The sequence below is a fragment of the Semicossyphus pulcher genome, unplaced genomic scaffold (assembly GCF_022749685.1).
Source record: "Semicossyphus pulcher isolate SPU_LCO1_2020_fin unplaced genomic scaffold, fSemPul1.0.p SCAF_12, whole genome shotgun sequence".
NCBI classification, from domain to species: Eukaryota; Metazoa; Chordata; class Actinopteri; order Labriformes; family Labridae; genus Semicossyphus; species Semicossyphus pulcher.
In genome coordinates this window covers 16,585,579-16,609,366 of record NW_027211626.1, presented here as the reverse complement: position 1 = coordinate 16,609,366, position 23,788 = coordinate 16,585,579, and the positions used below count along the sequence as shown (strand labels likewise).

Below are 23,788 nucleotides of genomic sequence, written 5' to 3'. Positions count from 1 at the left end.
GCGAGCAGTGATGTGGAGATGATTTTATGGCCTGTCTAGCCTGAAGCTCTGCAATCAAACAGCTTAGCTCAGCAGTATTGCAGCTTGTACCTCAGGGAGATGTACTTGGAGATGTACTCCAGCAGGAAGCCTCAGCTGAACTTTGTAAATGGCAAGAAAATTCTGAAATAAATCAGTTACTTAACTGGGCAGCCTTCTGACTGTCTGCCCTGTAGGGAGAATCAATCCTAACAGTGTGCAGAAAGCAGAGCAGGCACTTAGTGAAACACTCTTTATGAGTTTTTATAACGAGTCTGCATTTTCCAAACCTGTAGACAGGCTAAACGTTTGCTTTGGACGAGCATAATGTTAAAACATGCAAACAACGACAATATGTCAGACAAAAGGAGGTTGGATTTACCGTCAGTGAGCTGCAGCTCTAAAACACTGCAGACACCATAAACTGATGTTGCTGTGCTGTTAGCTTTTAAAAGCAGTTTATGTAATAATAAAGGATTTAGTATTTGAGGGAAAAGGAGTCTGTGTGAGTCGCTCTGTATGTTTGTGCCCATGTGGGTGTTGTGTTTGAGCGTAGTGCCAGACTGCAGGAATATTGATTTCCTGGGGTGTGTCACAGGCGCAGTCAGACAGAAAGGACCATCAGTGCATGTCTTTGCTTGTGTGCATGTTTGTGTAATCCTCGGACTGCAACAAACAAATTGCAAAATTAGCAAATGTTGCGTGTCTCTGCTTGATATATTAAACTTTAAATTTGTGGGTTGATTCGGCTGGCTCTCATTTGTTTGTGCACCTAGTGCTTTGTGGCTGTGTGTTTGTATGTGCTCCAGGAGGGTAGGGAGGATAGACTTTGCCAGCACAGTGAGACAGGAGTGCCTGCACCTCTGCCAGACTGGCAGAAAGTTATATTTCTCAAATGTTTAGTTTTGTTTAATGTTGTCTCCTCGTGTCATGATTGGTGGATGTTTAATTCTCAAACTTAATAATGGAAAAACACGCATTAAGAAAAGTCTACTCGGGTCGCAGGTTTAGCTCAGTCAGTAGAGCAGGCTTCCCATGTACAGAGGCAAAGTCTTGATGCATCGGCCGCAGGTTCGGCTCTGACCTACGGACCTTTGGTGCACGTTATCCCCATTCTCTCCTCCCCCGGTTCCCGTCCATCTTGACTGACTTATCAAATAAAGGTAAAAAGGCCAAAAAAATCTTTAGAAGAAAAGTCTATTCTAAAAAAAAAACAATGGTTGTAATGAAGAAAAAATCTGAAAAATGTACATCCATACCAGCTACTATACATAGAAATTCAGTCTGCTGCCAGTTTATTATGTAGAAATTGCCAAAAGTAATGCAAATAATACAACAGTCCTCCCATAAATCCCGCCTTCATGAGGGTAATTTCTAAGTTTTAGAGTGGTGTTCTAGATCTTCTATCAGTAACTCATTGTCATGTGATTTAAAAGCTACCTGATTAATTCAAAACCTTTAATACAGATATGATAAGTGAGGGAGGACGGATAAACCAGGTCAGTGGGTGAACAGAGTGACTTAGACAGTCAAGAGTTTTTAGTGAAATCTGCTGTCACACAGTTTTGACTAAATGTGTAATAATAATTGTCGGATGTTGTTTTGTCACAGTATCAAATGATGTATATCACATATTGTGTACCTGAGCATTAATGTTAACATCTCCCTCACAGGACCCCCATGCAGAGGAGTTTGAAGACAAAGAGTGGACGTTTGTCATTGAAAACGTGAGTACTACATTATGTCCCCTCAACCCAATAATTGTTGTTACTGCACTGACTCTCTCTCTGTGTTATTGTGTGTATATACTGTAAGCTCAGTGGATTTTTGTTTAGTTTTTTTGCGGAGGATCAGAGGTGCCTTGACTGTCTCATACAATAAATTGTGAAGACAATTTTTAAAGTAAAAAGGGAAATCAACAGATTCCTCATTCTCAGCTATTTCCCAGTTTAGTCCTTTTTACATTATATGTGCAGATGCTGCCACCATGTGGTTGGCCCTTGGTATTACATGCTTGTTGTCAGTTAGGATGTTATTGCACATGTCCACAATTACTTTTTTTGTACAAATCCAAGTGTGTGTGAGTGTGTGTGGCAGTAGTAGCCAAGAAAATCTGGAGTCCTGAGGCCACACGCTGCAGGTGTGCTTGTAAAGTATTGAGTTGCAATGTACAGAAAAATCTATATTTTTTTTTACTAATTTATTAGTTTGTTCATTTGTCATTAAAGTAGCAGTTTTCTGGTATTTTGAACAAGTGCATTACCCGCGTTATCATAATAAAGCAATAAGTTTTTTGTTGTATTGATCACACTAGTGTTGAAAAGGGTGCCTGAGCAGGGGAAAGAATGACTGTTTGCATGGCGGGGACAACTGCATGCCTTACATTATTGGATGGAAACTGTGAATAACTCAACTTTAGGAAGTCTGAAAAGAGAAGGGTGTGGATTAAGTAGTTTGGAAAAGTTGGAGGAATGGAGGACAGAAGGAGGGAAAAGAGAGAAAATGAGCGAGAAACTGGAAAAATCTTTGTTTTGAAGGGATTTGCTGTGATTCATTCCTCTGCCGGAGCCACGTCTGTGACCTGGTGTGCCGAAGAATTACAGACGAGCTGAACAAATGAGGCCTTTGTGCTTACACATTTAGCCTACTAGAAAATTGCAGTCTTTCAGAAACGTATGAGTAATGCCTTGTAAATATGGTCTGTATTACAGCCAGTTTGTGAGGTTGGAGGAAAATATAACTGCACGTCATCGGCCAACTGTCTCATAGTGTCATAGTGCTAAAATTGATTGATAATTTCTTTTTCGTAATGATTCTGCAAGATTAAAGGTTTTATCACAGAACAGTGCCTTTTGTTCGATGCTGGCCCGAGTCCATGGTGTCACAAGTGCCCGTCCTGGTCTTGTGCTCAAGAGTCTGGTGCTCCTGTTTGCTTGTGTTTATCTAAGCTTTGCAGAAGCCCAGTTTGAAACATCCCTCCACAGTGTTTCATTCAATCAAACGTTATGTCAGTTATGTGTGACATGTGTTGTAAGAACATCTGTATCAGTAAGAAACAATGCATGCCTTTCACCATTTGAAAAAAAATTGGTAAGACCTGCTCTCGCTTTGTTTTTGTTGGCGTTGTAGTTTTGTTTCATTATCATTTTATGGAAACGTTAGCTGCTTCGTCAAAGAGAGCTAATCTTTAAACTATAGTCATGTTGAAGATGTTCTGAAATGACATTTGAGATGAGCAAATTAATCTTTAATGAATACGTTCTCAAAGCTAATGCCTACATCAAAATGCTCTGGCGTGTAAGCTGCTTGGCTGCGGAGAGGAGGCGCGTCTCTAGTAATCAGGGAGGATAGACCTCTGAGACCTTCTTTTTTAAGAGAGCCGGCTGAGTGCTTTGCCACTGTCACTTTCTGTACATGTCAAGCTCAAAGGAGCGACAGCAGAAAGTGCTCTACCTTTCTCTCTTTGATAGAAAGCCGAGAAGACAAGCAGGTCAGCTGGTGTTCTCCGGCCAGAGCGTGGGAGAGCGCGAAAAGAGAGCAAGAAAGGGAGAGAAAAAGAAGAGTTTGTGGGTTTGCCTGCTTCTCTGCATACCTGACTAATGACAGAAAGATCAAAGCCAGACCAGTCCCCTGACAGCAGGAATGGAGAGCACAGAGGGGGGAGGAAGGATGGGGGGGAGGAAGGATGGGAGGGAGGGAGGGAGAAGGCAACTTTATACTCGCTAATATGTAGAAAAAAGGGGGACGAAGAACCGATGACAAAAGCCAAATGAGAGAAATACTGCTTCTGTAACTGTGTGGTTAAAAGTTTGTAATATATTTATTTTGATATTTTGATGGGGGTTGTAAAGTTACACGTGTGATTATAAGCGGCTTTGTTTAGTTTCCTTTTTAGCCTAAAAGACGGAAAACAATCTCTAACAGGTTTTCTCCTTCTGTGTCTTCAAAAACACATTTTATCCATTTAAATTAAAAGACTCAAATCATGTCCGAAGCCCTGAGAATCTTGATCAATCTCTAGCTTCTTGTGTCATGATATCCTTGTCTCTACCATGCAAATGGAAATGGACTGCACTTATACAGCACTTACACTGCTTGTCTAGTCTTCAGATCAGACTCAAAGCACTTTAGCACTGCAAGTTTCATTCACCCTTTCACACGCATCCATCGACGGCTGCTATGTGACATTCTCCAATCGAAATCTAACTCAGTCATACAGTGTCTTTCCTTCCTTCCTGCCCAAGGACACTTCGACATGTAGCACCCAGGGATCGAACCGCCAACCTTTCCATTGAAAGGCAACTGACTTTACCACTGAGCCACACGGGACATGGGCATGGCTATGTTCTTCTTAACTTAAAAATCTATCAGATCCTCTATGTATGCTAAATTCTAAGTAGTAAATTACACTGTATTCATATAATTAAATGTTTACAAAATGCAGCTTCATCCACATGAACCTGTTCGCCTGAGATACAGTCTTGTATTTCTTGATGTAAGCAGGTCTACCTGCTTGGCATTTCTGCCTGACGCATCTCCGTCGCTGCCACTGTGCCAGCTGTAATATGTTGTTTTATCCTGGTTTTTAATATTGCATTTACATGCCATTTAAAAGCAACTACAAAAAACTTTCTTCAAGTGAATTTTAGACAAAGTGGTACGTCTCTTTGCTGATCTTGTTCTTTACATGCATGTGTAGTACTTTTTAACACAGTCTAAAGTTCTCCTTACTGGGAAACTTTGCCAGGGAAAATGTAAACAAAGGCTCTTCCGGTCATCGAGCTGTAAAACACTTCTGACCCAGCAACACACATTAAAAATAACTATATATTGTCTACTAGCTGATGGCCTGGTTTGCTTTTGTAGATCATATAGAGGCATTGGTATCAAATTGTGTCCCCTTGCAGTACATTGAATGATATCTTCACTGAAAGTTCCCATGCAATGAGAGCTTTTGTTTGACAGCCTCAAATCTTTTGAGACATTTGTTTCCTTGTTTATTTGGTGTCTAAATACCAATAATTGATGCCATGCAGTGACTTAAACCTGTGAAATTACTGAGTACAATAACTGTTAATTCTCTTGCGAGACACTGTGGGACAGAGACAGACAGATGTCTGTCTGCTGCATGCCTGAAACTTGCAGAAAGTTTGAACAAAGATTCTCTTAATTTCAAAGATCATACAGTATTTTAACCATGCTGCTGGTTTCTTGTTTTTTCACCATTTACGCAGCAGATCAGCAGAAACTAAAGAGCTTTATCATTTGACCACAAGAGGGCAGTATATGCCAAGATCTGTGAAAACCCTTACTCAAACGTTCACCCTCAAATCTGTTTGATCACCCCCTTATGTCACCTTGTGTGTGTCTGTATGTGCCAGTGAGAAAGGTGTCTCTGTGCATATGCCTGTACTGTTGAATGAAGAAAGATATATTGTTATAAAAACATATTGAAGTGCCTGATCATATTTTCTGACTTTGCACGAGTGTATGGACGGCTCAGATCCCCCTGCTCATGCACAACCCCCACCTTTCTTGTATCTAAGCTAATATAAAGTCAGGAGGGATGAATGAATGCGGCAGTGAGTGTCGCTCTGAGGACGAGGAGGAACAGAGGAAGAGGAGAGGTGAGTTCTCCTGACCCCTCATCAGACGGCGGAGGAGAAAGGGGAAGAATACGCCATTGTGCCCGAGCGCAGGAGATGATGAAATTCAAGATCCCCGCGCTGTGGCTCCGTCTTAATCTGGGGGCCCAACCTCGCGCTGGGCTAATCCCTCGCCGTCGAATTACTGGCCCTGGTTAGATTGTATTTTGTCATTGAAAATGGCAGTGTCAAACACTACCTTTTTCTCTCCTCTATTTGTTCGTCTGCCAAGGCGAATCGCATAATCAAAAGATGGAGAGAGAGGGAGCTAAGAAGAGGAGCGATGGAGAGGTGGCAGGCTGAAAATGGCTACACAGTAGTATCTCTAAATTGCATGCTACCCTTGCCTTTCACCCTTTTTCAAATAGGCGCATATTATCAAAAAGGTCGGCAAATTGAGAGTCAAAAGATTGGACGGCTATATTTGAAGGCATTGTGCTGACGGGCCCCTTTTGTGTGTGCGTGTGTGTGCGTGCATGAGGGGGGGTTAATGTGTGTATGTATGTGTGTATTCTCTTTGTGTTTGCATATCAACCAAAGCTGGAGATGACCAACTTCCCTCATATTCAAAGCTTTGTTGAAGGATTTAAATAACACACACACACACACACCCACACACACACATACACAGGGCTGTTGTATTTAAAGCGAGCAGCTATCATGTCGGAATACATTGAATTCACAGTGATACACACTCCACAGCCCACTCTCCCTGTCCCCTCCCATCTCTCCACCTACAAGTCACACTTCTGCTTTTTCACTCACATTTCATCGATGTCACTCAGAAAAGACTTTCCAAGTTTATGGCAGCTCTGCCAAATAACCGCTTACACTGTTTGACTCTCTGTCTGCTGCAGGTCTCCACATTTTAATTATCAATTTTGTACCACCACTTTTTCCTCTCGTACAATTGTTGAATTATGGTTCACTGTTTTTTCTGCTGCTTAAAGGGGAGAGAGTTGTCACGCACCCGATCAGAAAAGTAAAGACAAACCAGGCGAGTGGTGACTCTTTTCTAGAACCTTAATTTCACTTAAAGCCGCTGGAAACCAAAATCTAAAAATAACTGTTATTCGTGGTATTATGTACAAAACAATTGTCATCTAAAACATATTAGATTAGAGATTTAATTTAGCTTGCTTTAAATCTTCACAGAATCAAGTTTAAATTGTGTCTGGAAATGTATATTACAAAAATGTTGCATTTAAATCCCCAAACTAATCTCAACACACAGCGTCATCTTCTTTTATTATTACCGCCCGGCGCCCGCTGGTGTTGCATGTCAACAGCAGTTGTCTGTTTTAGGAGTTTGGTGTTTATTATCTGTTTTCAGTGGAAGTTTAGTTCCATAGTAGTATGACATCGGCTAACGCAACAGAGCCATCATTTAGCATTGCTGTCATAAGGGCATTTACAGCTAATGTTGCATGTGTATGCTCGCTATTTTTCTCAGAATAATAATCAGATGCTAGTCCTTCTGCTTCTTCCTCTGCTTCTGACTCAGACGGCTCAAACATAAAGGGGCTGCAGTATGCTGATTGAAACATGCACAATAACTGTGTGAGGAGTCAGGGAGGTGTTCATCAAAACCAGGGAGTCGTCATCATTCTGAGAAATGGTATAGACAGCTAAATTAGCTGTTTTTCTAATAGCTATGAACACTTTTTTCACTCTTTATTTTTGGACACTATTGAGACGGTTTTAAATCATATATACATTTTTGCCATTTTAGTGACGTTGCATTTTGACTGTAAGCTTTAGTGCAGCATGTTTAAGCCAATATTTGAATTATTTGACTATTCTGTCTTTCATCATGGCTTATGATAATGTTTCCGTCTCCCCCTTCGGCCACGTTGTCCCCGCTTTCTTTCCCCCGTCTCCATCTCCTTTTCCTCTCAGTCTCTTTCTCTCTTTCACTCCTCTCTCTTGGGCTGATGTCCTGTCTATTGTGGACCACATCCAACTCCATTAAGGCCATTTCCACGCCACATACCTCCCACTTGCACACACTCATACAGTCACACACCGTCACATACTGACACACACTCATCTCATCGGGCGCACAGAGAAAAACCATGACACCCAACCACTCACACACTCACACACACACACAGGCCAGCCTTCCTCCATCACCTTTGCCCATACACACACTCACACACACACACACATCCTCTCTCTCCTTATTGTACCCATAGCCATGGTGTGTATACTCCCCACCCCTCCCCTCTCCCTGTCTGGAACACATTACGTAGGCCAGTGGCTTGTGAGCGCTGACTGGGCCTCGGGGAAGAAAAACACAATTATTTCAGCCCTCGGCTATTCACGCAAAGGTGACAAAAGCTGGTATGAAGTATGAAATCCCAAAAGTTTCTCCCGTGCCGAGGCCGACAAATTGGGATTAATTTGCGCTCGTGTGCACGCGTGTGTCTCCAAAGTTTTCACCTTTGCTCGTTTCCCATTTCTTGAATAGTTTGGAGAACTCAAAAGGCCTAATTTATTGTGTCAGAAAAAGAGCGTGTGCGTATGTTGGTGTGTGCTCCCAGTGCTTATTTTAAATAATATATGCTTTGTAGTTAAAAGCGGCAAGGCTGTAAATTAGTGTGTGTGTGTTCGTGACTGTAGTAAAGAGGGAGGGGGGGGGTTCTTAGTGTGGGATCACACATTCACACACGCTTTCCAAATTAATTTAATCTAATTAATCGCCCTGAGGAGAGGCAACAGATGCTGGCGATTACCCCCCATGACTGGACCCCTCCCTAAGCAGCCACACACACACACAGAAAGTACACACTAGAGGCGCACACACGCATAACTATTACAACTCTGAATTCTGATATTTTCTGCCACTATGAAGCTAACGTCTATTATTTTTGTTCATTGAATAAGAAAATGAAGACACACACACTTTGTAGCAGTATAAAGCAAATTAATCCACACAGTTCAGCTCAAATTATAGTGTAGCTTTTTATTGTTGTGTGTCAGTGTGTGTGTGTGTGTGTGTGTGTGTCAGTGTGTCAGGATCTTTGGTGAGAAACTGTGTCTGGAGGACTTTGTATTTGGGTGCGAGTCCAGTCAGTTGTGTGTGTGTGTGTGTGTGTGTGTGTGTGTGTGTGTGTGTGTGTGTGTGTGTGTGTGTGTGTGTGTGTGTGTGTGTGTGTGTGTGTGTGTGTGTGTGTGTGTGTGTGTGTGTGTGTGTGTGTTAGTGGCTTGTAGGTGGCTGTGGAGGCCGGGTGGTCCCTCCTGTCGCCCTAATAGGCTTACTGGCCCCTAATCCACACCACACCACCCCATCACATGGCTGGTCTGCTGACTAACTGCCACCACCACCACCATGAGGTGTGTGTGTGTGTGTGTGTCTAACCAGCACATTGTGCAGGTGTCCTGTTTGTGTGTGACCAAATCAGTGTCTGGACGTGTGTGGGGTGGCTCCTATTTAGGACACTGTGTATTTGTATTTGTATAATGACCATAATCATCCTGCTTCTCAGGTATGAGAATCTGCTGCTTTTCTCCCTTATATACATCATGTTTATCAGAATGAGCTTCATTACTTGCTGCTGTGCAACTTGAATAGCAAAGTTCATGTTTAAATTCTGACACAAGGACCTTTAATGACAGTACCTGTGCACCATAGAGGCCTGTTTCTATGCGGTAAAAGAACCCTATTAATGCTGTATTATTTTAATCTAAAAGTCTAATGAAGACTTCTGCATATGTTGCATGTTTTATACAATACAAAATATAATGCAGTATTTTTTGGGGGGAGGGGGATTTGCACTATTTGCCAGACGAATAAAAACTTAAGATGTGACTTGGAACTAGTTTAGATTACATATTATAAAGACAAAAGGCAAAATTAATAATAGTTTCCACATTTACTGATATTGAAAAGCATCTTTTTTTCATAGCTGTACCTTTTATAAATCTATTCATTTATCTTTTCTCGCACACACTCTCACATACGCTGATACACACAGGCAGGCAAACCCTGCTCTCTACAACTTTTGGCACACCATCGCCTCGCACACTCCATATCTTCTATCTGTGTGTGTGTGTGTGCGCTTTTGCTTACATGCATACATGCATGTGTTTGTTAATTAAACTGATTAAACTGTTGCCCCTGATGATGTGAGGCTTTGCTTCTCTGCTTGCGTCATCTTTTTCATTCTCTCCGTGTTGTTTTGTCTGCCAAACTGTTTTATCTTTGCCCTGTTTATTCTTTAGTATCTCGTCCTTGTGTTTTTGTTCGCCCCCTGCACGATGCGTGTGTGTGTGTGAGAGAGAGACATATGTTTACTGTGTGTGAGTGCCATGTGCGTACAATCTGTGTGTATGTCTTTATGTTTGCATGTGTGACTTTGTATTTGTGTGTTGTGTGAGCGAGCGTGTCTTGTCCCACTGGTCCAGGTTGTGACCTCGGCTTTCATCTCCTTAGTCTGAGGCTCCTGCAGCCCACTGTGCTCCGCTCCCAGCCAACAACGCAGCAGATGTCACCAGACACTGCCGCAGACACACACACACACATACACACACACACACAGTCACATGTGCAGTCTCTCTCTTTCATATATTCCAATAGAAACACACACAGGCTCACGGCATGTGTACACATACACCTGTCACACACATACACAGACACACATGTAGATACATTTCTAGCTTACACACACACACACACACACACACACACACACACACACACACACACACACACACACACACACACACACACACACACATGCAGAGTCTAAACCATCCAAAACAGGTTTTTGTTTTGCCTCATACAGTGTGACGTTTGACCCCAAAATAAACATCAAAACACAAGTGTCACCTGGGAAACATCCGCTTCCCCACCTGTGTGGCCTTCACATGACAGACCTTACGCGGCCCGAGTTAGTGCGTCTGTTTTGGCTTTAGATGTTGATGTTACAAACTGCGGATTATACCATGTGTGTTGTAGTTTGGAAAAACTTGAATGGACGATGATGCATCCCACCACTGAGAAAATACACCTGACACACAAAAGGGAAGTGCGACTGTAGGCGGCCAGAATAAGGTCAATATGGGGGAAATGCCTCATATTTCTGTACTTAAGGTCTAGTGCTAAAGTATATTGTTGTTGTCAGACTGACCTTTTTTACACTGCAAGCTTATACCAAAATGCTCACTGTGTATTCAGAGCTGTTTGTGTGCAGGCTTCTCTGACGGTAAAAATACTTATAATCAGGGTTTGGAGGGAAACTCAGTTCAAGCATAGATGAGGCAAAGTGCAAAGCAACTGCAAGTCAGGGAAAGATACTTTTGTTATCCAAACATCTTTTTTCTTTTCTTTTTTTACCATTTGATATTAGAACAGGAAATCAATAAGAACAGGAATGAAACACAACGTGAATCCCATAAAATTCATAGAAGACCCCACCCTATTTAATGGTCACAGTCTAATTGAGTTGCTGCTGCCCCTGTCTTATTATATATAACAGGGAAAGTAAGCACCTGTAAAATGAAGGTTAAATTGTGGCTATGGCAGATAAAAATTTCAGGTCACAATGGCACAAGAGTATTCAGGGAATAAGGCTACGGAATATATTCCATATTTCTATTTTCAGATACCACCGTTTGTTGTTTACAATTCCTGAGTGTTGAGAGATTTCAGGAGAGGAGGAGAAAAGACTGAGAGGGCAGTAGAAATGTAGAAACTATTTTTAAACCCTGATGTACTGCCTGGCCAAAAAAAACTCTAAACAAATGGGTAAGATTACTGCAGTGATTCATCTGTTTCATCTGGCAACAAGTTATTTCACCCTAACTAATGCAGTGAGTAGCTTCTCATTTCTTAACATGTCTGAAGACATATCCTGTAGTTGTGACTCTGTTTCAGAAGGGTCATATTATTGGCTTCCATCAAACAAAGAAAACAACTAAGGAGACAAACAAGGCGATAATGAAAATACTAAAATTGGGTTAAGAACTGTCCAACGCATTATTAAAACCTGGAAGGATAGTGGTGAACCATCATCTTCAAGGAAGAAATGTGGTCGGAAACGTTTGGTGATATATCGTAAAAAATCTACAGTAGAACTCACGGCTGTGTTTAATAGTGAAAGTAGTGCATTTCCATGTGCACAATGTGAAGAGAACTCAAGGGATTGGGACTAAACAGCTGTGTAGCTGTAAGAAAACCACATTTATTAGTGAGGCTAATCAGAAGAAAAGGCTTCAATTTGCTAGGGAGCGTAAAGATTGGACTCTGGAGCAATGGAAAAAGGTCTTGTGGTCTGATGAGTCAAGATTTACCCTGTTCCAGAGTGATGGGCACCCATCATGCCTAGTGCCTACCGTACACGCCTGTGGGGGCAGTGTTATGATCTTGGGTTGCTTTAGTTAGTCAGGTCGAGGTTCAGCACAGTATGTGCCCAAAAAATGGACCTTGATCCCAATGAGCATCTTTGGGATCTGCTACAGAAGACTTTACGCAGCGGCCTGACTGGAAATAAATGTTGTGACATTGCATAAGCTTATGAAAACTAAACCACAATCATTCAGAGCTACAGGCGCTCCAACTAAATGTTAGAGTGTGTGACTTTTTATTTGGCCGGGCAGTGTAAGAGAGAAATGTGTCACCATAGGCGTTTAATTGCTTTTCTTTTTTTTGGTAAGACCCGCCCGATACTTGTTTTTAAAATGCTAAAAGCATACATGTATCCTCAGGGTTTATGACACATACTAAATACTATCAACGTCTGTCGCTAGATTCCAGCTGGCAACTATAATTGCATTACAAATATCAGTTGTTAAAATTCTACAAAACAAAACATTTATTTTGATGGAATAATAACTCAATGGAAGCTCATTCCTGTTCTAGTATGATGATGGCTGCTGTCCCAGGCCGAGCCGGTCCGGGCCCTTCAGCAGCTGCCAGCTCACTGTTTACAGGCTGGTGCCAGTCTACAAAACAGGCCGCACCTCCTCCTCCTCCTCCTTCTCCTCCTGTTACTGCCTCCTGTCCCCAAGCTGACCCAGAAGGCACACTGACTCACACACACACACACACACATTTACCTACAAACTCACAGGCCAGCAAGGTTCAGCAGAAGTGTCTACAGTATTGGGTTTTTTGGGGGTGTTGATGTAAAAGGAACCTTGAACCAGTAACACTGAAGTGAGGAATGATGTAGGCTGAGATGCTATTTTTTTCAGGGTGTGTTATTTGTTGACGCCGTGTCACTCATTTACTGTCTTCTTTCAATTGTTGCGTGTGTGTAAGACCTAATGACAACTACACATCCTGTCCTCACCTGCAGCCACAGTCATGAGCTGAAATTATTTGTGGAATTTATTCACTTTTTAAAATACTTTCAAGCGTCTCTAATATCTCATCAGATGCTCTCATTGGTTGCCACACCCTCTGCTATCAGTCATCTCTAAGGTCGTCCTCTATCACTTCATGGCGACGCCTCCCCTCCTCCTTGGTTGCTCTAAACAGACCCTTCCTTCCCGTCGTCATCCTCATCTCACCTTGTTTCAGGTGAAGATGGGTGGTAAGACAGTTCCTGTGCATCATGAGGTGCGATTGGATGACGGCAGCGGAACGGCTATTATCTCCATCTCTCGGTTATTTATTTTTCCTGTGTGCGACTTTAGATGGCTGCTCGCGATGGAGACAGGCCTGTGTGGCCCGCAAAACACTGCCCTCAACAAATCCCCCTGTTTATCCACAAGCTTGACCCGCTGGGCCTGCGTGGGCGGCTGGTTCGCTCGGGAGATATGTGTGAGAGGGTGTGTGTGGGGGGTGGTGGTGAAAGACTATGCATGTTGACACACAGAGAGGTTTGTGATGAACTTAGGTTAAACTTTTGTCTAGGGTGACTCGTTTGACATTATCTCCTCAAGATCCGCTCGCAGCGAGTACGTGCAAGTGTGTGTTTGTGTGTGAGCATTTTATGGAGTGAATACAAGAACACACACACACACACACACTTGCAAACTGAGACGACTGTTCTGCTAAGTGGCAATGAATAGGGTCGTGCGATGTGCTCTGATGCCAGTGCTAAGCCAGCCACTGACAGTTAGACTGATCCCCAAACACGTCTGTTTGGGATATAAATCAGTACTCGGAGCACCACACCCATAGAGGACGGGGTCAGGAACTCAAGGTGGCTCACAGTAGAGGTGTACACCCATGGGTGTTGAGGAGATGTGGTGAAGGACACATTTCTTACCATGAGAGAGCTTCTGAAATCAACAGCCCCTTTGATATGGGATTATTGAGACTGAGACAGATCCTGATTTTAGTATCTATATTAATATGGTGGCTGATGTAGTGACTTCTTGAGTTGGAATGCAAATAAACCTTTTCTATGTGGCTTGTGCAGCCCTTGTGAATACGCAAAGGTACTCAGAATTCTGCTTTCTTCGACAATAAACTTTAAAGAATATTAACATTGATAAAAAAAAATTGTCCACCAGTTCTAGCACACATCAGTTTCAGCTCAATCTCGGATCCCATCGACTATAGTCTGATGACGATATGGCCTCTGGGGACAAAGGTGAACATGTCGGGCGTGTAGCCAGCGGTTAGCGATAAACAACTTCCTTTTCCGCATGCTGCATTGTTTTCTTGTGATTTACTCCAATTAACGGGTCTTACCTTTGCTGAAATTACAACATCAGATGTGTAGAAAGTAAAAATGAAGCTTTGTCAGGTCTGTCCTCAAGAGGAGAAGAAAACTACTTTTTAAATGCTTGTTTGTTGAATGAAAGTCGGATTTAGCATTTCTGATGCATTCATGGCATTCGCATTCAGGGAATTTATCTTGTTGAATTTTTGATCTAGAACAGATGGTTAGCTGTTAGCATGCAGATGTCTGTTTATAGAGATTCATAAGAAGCTAAATCATCGTCAGATAGCTGCTGATGGGAGCCACGATGTCATTACGGCGGATTATGTTCCACCTGCTTTTTCTCTCCACACGGACTGTTTTTCCTGCATATGCTGCAGCCTGCTGATTCGTGATTGGTCAATATTACTCGGACTACAAACGAAGTAAAAATGGAAACCAGAACTCTTGCTGTCCCGGGAAATCCCCTGCCTACAGATTCTACATTGCTATGTAGAATCTGTAAATGGAGATTAGCTCGGGTGTGATGTTCTGCTACATGTGCTGCAGACAGTGCTGTGAGCATACAAACTATAGAGTCAGAGTGTGTTCTGCTGGACGCAATATGCGACACCATTTCTAACTCCTTCAACTCTTTTGAATGCCTGTGGATGCAGTATGGTGGCCTTTGCCCCTCTGAACGCTTACACGACTCTTCTATGAAACGAAATGTTTCACTCAAGCCAATACAAATAAAGATCATAGACTAAATGGCTCCTCCACATTGTACAGTTTTAGATGTGAGTGGGAGCTGCTTCTGTTTTTGTGAGTTTGTCTCACATCTAAATGCACATAAACAATTTGGGAACCCTTTTGTTCTTTCGTGGAAAAGGAATTTCAAAGAACAAGCGCTCACCCATGCGCGCACACACACACACACACACACACACACACACACACACACACACACACACACACATGCACACACACTAAGGCACACCAGCTCCTTATCCAATCCCTCCACTAATTCCCCCTTGGTAGAAGGTGTTCATTGTTTCTCTTTCATTCTAATCTCTCCCTCTCCTCTTTTTAAAATCCATATTAGATTCTCTTTGAGTTGGCCACAATCAGAGGCACTGAAGCAGAGCATCACCCTGCTAATGCTCTTTGTCTCCCCAGATTTGTCACTTAGCATGGAGAGTACACCTTTGTCATGGAGCAGGGTGGGAGAGAGGCAGACTCTCACTTGGGGCAATTGTTTCTTGTCACAGGCCATCTTAACTCCCCCCCCCTTCCCCCCTTACGCAAATCAGCTTTGCTCTGGATTAGAGCCCTATCATAGCCTTTTCAGATCTCAGCAGCCTGCCTCAAACTGCTAAAACAAACAGATCCTGAAAGTGAGCATTGAGTGGATGTTGAGGATCTGATGTAATGTCTGGGTTGTCGTTACCTTGAAATCGACTTTTGATATCTCTGAAATATCGAAGTTCCAGTCTGAGATCTTGTTGGGAGTTTTATCAACCAAAACCCTTTAAAGCTTCTTAGCATCCTCTCCTCTGTTATCTGGTACTGATGCTGAGACGAGATACTTTTTTAGGAATGTGACAGCGCAGTTTCATGGAAATATGTCGTAATTCAAGTTAGAGATTGGACCGGCCGAATTTAAGCCTGGATATGTCAGGATCGACTTAAAACTTGTCAGATATGCACTGACATGATTACTTATGTTTTATTCACCGTGGTGCCGAATAAGATGCTTGAGAAAATGAGCCATAAATGCTAACACTGTTACATCCGGCCATTTATGACATTTTTTATAGGAAAACTATATGATTGCAATTTACCATACATGATCTGCTAGGCTTCTGAGAGGGGTGGGATATTAATCATCTTTGCTTTGCCTTTCTTACCTCAAGTCTGCATAAACTACAGGTCATGTACGAAAATGTTACATTATCAATTATAGTAACAAAGGCCGCAATGTTGGGAAAAAAATACAGGAAGTTATACCAGATAAATGCATTGTGTTTTCACGTCCATATAAACAATTAACAATCATGCTTTTTATTATTCAGGACTTTTAGGTCTATTTTCTTCTAACAAAACAAAACCCCTCTCCTATTTTTATCACATGTGGTTTTGCAACTCTGACACTCGCATGAAAACGTAGAGAGAGTTCAGGTGGAGCGTCACGGTTCTTTATAAAATAAATACAACTTGTGGGCTGCATTTGCGTTACTCGTTTGTCATCTACCGTTTCTAACGGTGATCAAATGTATGCTTAATCAGCGTGATCATCCCCGTGATGGTAACCTCTGTAAACAAAGGCTCAGCATCTCCTACTTCCTGTCAGCACACACAACCTGCCGCCGTGTGTGCGCTGTAGGCGTAGCTGCTAAAACTAAACACGCAGCCGCACGTCCGCTCCGTGAACGGTCCATTTACGTAGCCACAGCGTTAACGAGCACTGGGATGAGATGGCGCTGATAACAGGAATACACAAATTTATAAGCCACCTCGCGTAATGCAGCGTCTGCCTGGATCGTCCCGCCGACATGATCTGTGACAGCAGCAATGTCGTGTGCTTGTTTACAGTTTACAGACAGGTGACATGGAGACTCTGCAGCTCAGCGGTCCGTTCACTCTGTGATATCAGACCAACTTTTTGTACATGCCAGGAGTTACTTTCTAGCCTTCACCGACAGACTGAGCCACATTTGCCTCATTGGCTACAATTTTCTGTCAGTGTGTCGTACCAAATGAGGTGAAAGCTCAAAGGAACTGGGTGGTCGACCGTCATTGTCATTCTTGCTGTTACACACACACACACACACACGTAACCACTCCAGTCTTTCATGCACTCAAATCCATCTAACTTCATACATGGAAAAACATGGACACAGATTTTGCTCCACGGATGTCCGCCACCGTGGTGAATCTGCCATCCTGATATCTGAACTGCTGCTTCATGCAGGCGGAGTAATCAATCCCAGATAAAGGAGCTGGGGAGATTGGCTCAGTGGCTGTGTGTGTGTGTCTGTGTGGTGATGTTATTGGCTATTTTAGGCCTCTACGATGGCCAAAGATGGTGAAATGGTTGGAAAAGTGATGAGCAGGCACTTCATAGACCAGGGATGAACTCCGGCTATAATCCTGCCGACCTATCCTTCCATCCCTCCCCCTCTTGGCTTGTTCTTTCTTTCCCCATCACTCCTTCATTTTCTCCATCCTTTCCCTTCTCTCTACTTTTCTGCCTGTCTGTCCCCTCGCCCACCTCTGTCTTTCATTTTTGTCTTCTCTACTCTTCTCTCTTTCCATTTCTTGACCACCACCTCCCTTCTTTCTAAACCCCCCGTGTCCCTTTTCTCTCTCTGCAGCAGAAGTGCAGAGCCAGGGCTTTTGCCTGCTGGTAATTTATTTTCCCATTAGCCCCCTGTCTGAAGTGCATGCTCTGGGTCTGAGTGTGTGTGGGGGGCACCGAGGGCCACCCAAAAGAGAGACCCGGGGAGTCGGAGAGAGGAGGGCACCCTGGACGCACTGATAAGGGGAGAGAGAGGGGGAGGCGGGGCGGGAGGGACAGAAATAAAGGGAGACAGAGGATATGAGATATTGGCTTGGTGTCCATCTAAGCATTTTCACTGGTTATGAGTTACACTGCAGACTCATTAGAAACAGGAGATTTCAGGTTGAAACAATTCAAAGAGGCAATTTCCAAGACATGACTTTGGGCTCTGGGAAATTGTGATGCACATTCTTTGCCTTTTTTTGACATTTTATAGGCTAAACGATAAATTGATTAGCCATCAAACTAATTGAAAGATGAAGCGATAAAGAAAATAATCCTTAGTTGAAGCTCTACAAAGATTAGATCTCATCTTACATTTATATAAGGTCAATTTACTTCATTACCATGCTGCAAAATTACCTTTAAGGGTCTTGGGTTAATATTCATTTAAATGTTTCTGCTTAAATCTGCTTCTCCTGGAGTCCCTGTTCCAGTTGTAGTCTTTATTTTATGCACATTTTTAAATGCATGTAAATGTCCAGTGTTGCTGTAACAATGCAGCCAGTATCAAGCGTGTGTCAGGTGCATGTCTGCCACCTGTACGCTCAAACACGGTGCATGGTAAGCAGTGAACATGCACTCAAGTGAAAAGTGGCCTCGTTAGGAGGGTCGGTGAGTATTAAGGAACCAGATGAATTTGTGGTGAGAGCAGCTTCCCTTCAGTTTGCTGACTGGTGCTCAGACTCTCTTAGTGTAGAGATGATAGCTTGTATATCTGGAGGTTTCATTAATGTTGTTGAACCTCTGAAAAATGGCTGTTCTTTGCCTTATTGCTGTGTGTGTGTTTGGCTTGGTGTTGCAAGCTAGCAGGAGATTAGTCCCCAATAATCAGTCTCCTCTCCCAGTTAGGATTAGACCTTTTAAGGGCCGGTCGGTTTGTGACTCTCCCCCTTTCATCTGTGCCATCAGAGGCAGCCCTGCATTAAAGGAATTCCTTTCCCTCTCTCTTTCTCTTTCTCTCTCTCTTTCCAACCCCCTCCCTCTTCTGTCTATCTTTTATGCACAAACACACACTTGGTTATGTTTGACTCTGTTGACTGATTATCAATATATGTGATAGCTGAAGTCTCCTGTCTGGCAAACACACAAATAGGGGCCCAAGCACTGACAACTAACCAACCAAACCAATAGACCTCTTGAAACAAACCAATCCTGGTAATGGCTCGATAAAGCATTGGTATATGTCTTCATTCAGTAGAAGCTTCAACCTTCATATCCAGCTATAAATGCTGGAGACCGGATGATTTGGCTGAAACTGTGATCATTTATAAATTAGAAATGCTCAGATGGCATTTTCCCATACCGACTCAGATGCCTAGACTTGAGTATTGGGCGATACCGAGTACCCCTCCGACACTATTAGGATTTTTTTTGTAACAGTCACATGATTACTTACCTAAAAACAGTTGACTTTTTCATGGGGTTTATTGGTTATGGTGACAGATCGGTGCATTGACTGGCATTCTGTGATACCCCATCTCTGATACAGTATTTTAGGGAGTATTGAGTATTTAATCTGCCTCTTAATGAATGTATACTTTAATTTTTCAAAAGGTCACAATTAGGGATAGACCGATTATCGGCCGGGCCGATTATCGGTACCGATATTTGGCATTTTGATGCATATCGGCATCGGCCTTTTTTAAAAAAAATCTGACGGCCGATAAGAGATCATTTCTTTGCAAATGTTATTTAACTTTGTTTTATTTACTTTATAACACTTCAGGAAGTTATTTATTTAAATTTTCAGTTAACTTTATAAGAGATGCTGCTGACCCTGGGAACTCCCTAAGCTTTTTGTTTGTTTGTTTGTTTAATAAACATATGCTTAAAGGCATTTAAACAAAGTTAAGTGTTGGAGTTTGTATTGTTCAAAATTTTGACGCCAATATTTTCACTTTTACTGCAAATGAATATCGGCTCCAAATATCGGTTATCGGCCTCCTTGACTACTAATAATTGGTATCGGTATCGGCCCTGAAAAAACCATATTGGTCTATCTCTAGTCACAATAAGGTCAGAGGTCAGCTCTGCTACAAAAGGGCTACACTTGACCTGGTGTGCTGTTAGTTATTAATATGCCTCTTTCTCTCGGACACCCAAACATAAAGAATCTTGTCTTTAGACTTTCTTCATTAAACCTTCATACATTTTTCTTTCCAGTTGTTGGTTCATAGCGTTTATTTGTGACACTGTATGTTTACCCCACCGTCACCATCCTCTTTATCTCTTGCCTCATGATTGTAGCACTGTACCGATCATTCCTGTACCTGGCAGTAGGCACACAAGTCCATGTCCAGTTTTGTACAAAAAGGACTCCATGTCTGGAGCTTAGTGTCATTTTAAAGCATATTCAGCCAAAACTCCAGCACACACTGTGCTGTAATCTGCTGTCCTTTCCTTTAAAACAAGCCTAATCCTGCTCTTGTTGTGACTAATCGCTCTTCTCTCTCTCTTCACTTACTTCCATCTCTCACTTTGCGACGACTGTTGGCATTGTCGTTTTTTTGTTGCTCGTGTCCCGCGGGGCACAAAGCTGCGGTCACTGAAACATGTTTCCATTTTGGGGTTTTCAAGTTAAACCTGATCCACAAGGTGCTTCTAGTGAAGAGAAATACTCTGGTCCCTTTTTCTACTTGTGTGTCAGTGTGTGTGTGTGTGTGTGTGTGTGTGTGTGTCTCCATGTAACAATACACATGAAAGCCATTTGCACAGTTCATTTCATTATTAAGACCACTGTTATTGTAATTCACATAACCGCGGTGATAGTATTGCATGCCTTTTATGCCCATTGTTGCCTTTAAAAATACACGCACATATTGCTCGGGGAAAAAAAATAAATCCTCACATATAATAGTAGCAGATGAATAAATTGGTCCTAATCTGTGTGTGTGTATGTGTGTGTGTGTGTCTATAACGCCTATAGTGCGGTATTCATAGGTGGTATGTAAAAAGGCCCGCCTTATCAGTTATCAGGGGAGGCCAAATTGACACAGAGGAATCACTCCATTGTGTGCGGATTCAAAGAGAGATGTGAGCACATTGGATGTCTCCATTTCCAATAACTGTGACCTTGAGGCGAGAGGAATAGCACTGTGCCCCCCCCCCCCCACCCACCCCACCTTCAATCTGCTGACTGCTGAATTCAACCAGAGCCAGCTGATTTTGGGTGTTGGGGTGGAGGGCTAATCGGTGCTACCTCAGGGTTATTCTATAGGCTAAATTGAGATAGGCTTTTATTTTTCTGAACCCTTTGAATACCAATTACAGAGGCCTGTGTTCAGTTTTCTGAGGGGTGGAATATTTGTCGCCCCTATGTACATATTCATCTTCACGTTTGGGGCGATGTATCACAGAACTATACTTCTCACACACTGCATTAGAGGGGAGAAAGAGAAAAAGAAACAGTGACATTTGGTATGATTAAGAAACTCTCACAGACATTTGTTGTATTTAATACATCTTCCAAATTCCAGCTGATTATCATGAATGCAAAGGTGTAACTAAAACTACATTATCTCGTAACAAGTGGGATATGTTAAGGCAGCAAGTGAACATTTTTTCCTCGAAGTTGATGTGTTGGAAACAGGAAAAATGGGCAGTCCTAAGCATGTGAGCGACTTTGACAAGGGCCAAATTGTGATGGCTAGACGACTGGGTCAGAGCATCTCCAAAACTGCAGCTCTTGTGGGGTGTTCCCGGTCTGCAGTGCTCAGGACCTACCAAGTGGTCCAAGAAAGAAAAACCTGTGAACCGGCGACAGGGTCATGGGCGGCCAAGGGTCATTGATCCACGTGGGGCGTGAAGACTCTGATAGGTTCTGATAGAAAGGTGTCAGAACACACAGAGCATCACAGTTTGTTGTATACCGGTCAGGGTGCCCATGCTGACCCCTGTCCACCGCCAAAAGCAGCTATAATGGGCACATGATCATCAGAACTGGTCCACGGAGCAATGGAAGAAGGTGGCCTAGCCTGATGAATCACGCTTTCTTTTTCATAATGTAGATGGCCGGGTGCGTGTGCGTCGCTCACCTGGGGAAGGCATGGCACCAGGATGCACTATGGGAGGAAGGCAAGTCGGCGGAGGCAGTGTGATGCTTTGGGCAATGTTCTGCTGGGAAACCTTGGGTACTGCTATTCATGTGGATGTTACTTTGGCTTATCTAAACATTGTTGCAGACCATGTGCACCCCTTCGTGGAAACGGTATTCCCTCATGGCAGTGGCCTCTTTAAGCAGGATAATGCGCCCCGCCACACTGCAAAAATGGTTCAGGAATGGTTTGAGGAACACGACAACGACTTCAAGGTGTTGATTTGGCCTCCAAATCCAATCGAGCATCTGTGGGATGTGCTGGACAAACAAGTCCAATCCATGGATTCCCCACCTTGCTACTTATTAAAGGATCTGCTGCTAACGTGTTGGTTTCAGATACCACAGCACACCTGTAGAGGTCTAGTATAGTCCATGCCTTGACGGGTCAGGGCTGTTGTGGAGGTAAAAGGGGACCTACACAATATTAGACAGGTGGTCATAATATTATGGCTGATTGGTGTATTGTTGTACATAGGCAGGGCTATACTGTATGTTCCACCATTTATCTTTCTCTTTTTTTGTGTTTATTTTAGCGATATCTTCCCGTCCCACTTACAGTTACTGTAGAAGAGTCAAATAGAAGAAGTATTTTAACACTACTATCAAGCCGTTGGTGGGTTTGACAAAACACAAAATTAAACAATTGCAACAAATCTTCGTATTAAAACTACAAATAAAAAATCTATAGTGTTTTAGAGAATTGATACAGTACCACAATCTTTTGCGCTGTTAGTGTATTCTGCTGTCTTTGTGTAACTGACCTCAGGTTGTCCCTTTCCTCCAGTTTAGGATTGTTGTGTTTAATGGCAGCAGGCTTAAGTCCGATAACCATCTGTTTGATGTGGAACCAGTGACTCATCACTGATCATCATCGTCGTTGTGATACCACAGCCACACGTTTTATCTTCTATATTTCTCAACAACATGCTGAACATCACCACTATCACTTCGGTTATTGACTAATCGGTTGTACAATAAATATCGCCAACCAAGGTTCAGTTCACTTAACAGGAAACATTGAAAAACAGATTATGTGGATACAAACTGTTAGTAAAGGTGTTAGGATAATATTGATCAATATGACCTTTCGACCATGTTAAAATTGGAAACCAATCGACTGGTGACCTGTATTAAAAAGCCATTAGCTTATTGGTGCGTGTTTTGTGCCTTTCTGTTCATCAGGTGCTAACACCAGCTAACTGACAGTGTGTGTGTGTCGAACCAGATCTATACAAAGAAGCCAGGTTCTTTTAGCACTCAGCTTAATTAATCCATCTCTCAGTGACAAAAAGGATCCCCCACCCCTCCTTCCTCCGGCCCGTCCCATTGGCATTTTGGGGCAGAGGGATTCAGCAGGACCCCCGGGCACCCCTCCTGCCCTGACCCCTGCCCCCCCACCAGGGAAGCATCTGTGGATCGATTCGGGGGCCAGCTGGCACCAGGGGGAGAGGGGCAGGACTGGTACTCTAACAAACCCACATCTCATCCTGTTATGCAATTAATTAGGCCTTTTCAGAGTACGTGACGGCAGGTTTCAGGTTTGCTTGCTGTTATTTTTATTGTGTGTTTCCTTGTTTGTGCGAGTGTTGTACAGTCAGATGTAACTGTTGCAGTTAAATGCTCTGCAGCTGTGCGTGGATGCAGCTAGGGGGCAGCATACAGCCATCACCCCTCCCTCCTTTTTATCCCCTCTCTCTTTCCCTGTCCTTCTTTCTCTCTCTCTCTCTCTCCCACTGTGCCCCCTCTCCCTACACACACACACACTTACCCACACATACACACTTAGGTATTTAGTGTCTGTGCCCACAAAGGGAGAGCATATTGATAGTCCTATCCTCTCTTTAATAAATTAAACTTCTGTATTGTC

At 42.9% G+C, this 23,788-nt stretch overlaps 1 protein-coding gene across 6 annotated transcripts in view; it reads left to right on the top strand.

Annotated features, from left to right (window-relative positions):
- The window catches only part of ehbp1 (EH domain binding protein 1), a 157,150-nt gene that overhangs the window by 21,455 nt on the left and 111,907 nt on the right, over positions 1–23,788 (top strand). For all 6 annotated transcript variants that reach the window (XM_069658238.1, XM_069658235.1, XM_069658240.1 and 3 more), the window contains exon 5: positions 1,692–1,745. In XM_069658238.1, the coding sequence (XP_069514339.1) occupies positions 1,692–1,745 (54 nt within the window). The remainder of the gene's footprint in view (positions 1–1,691; positions 1,746–23,788) is intronic.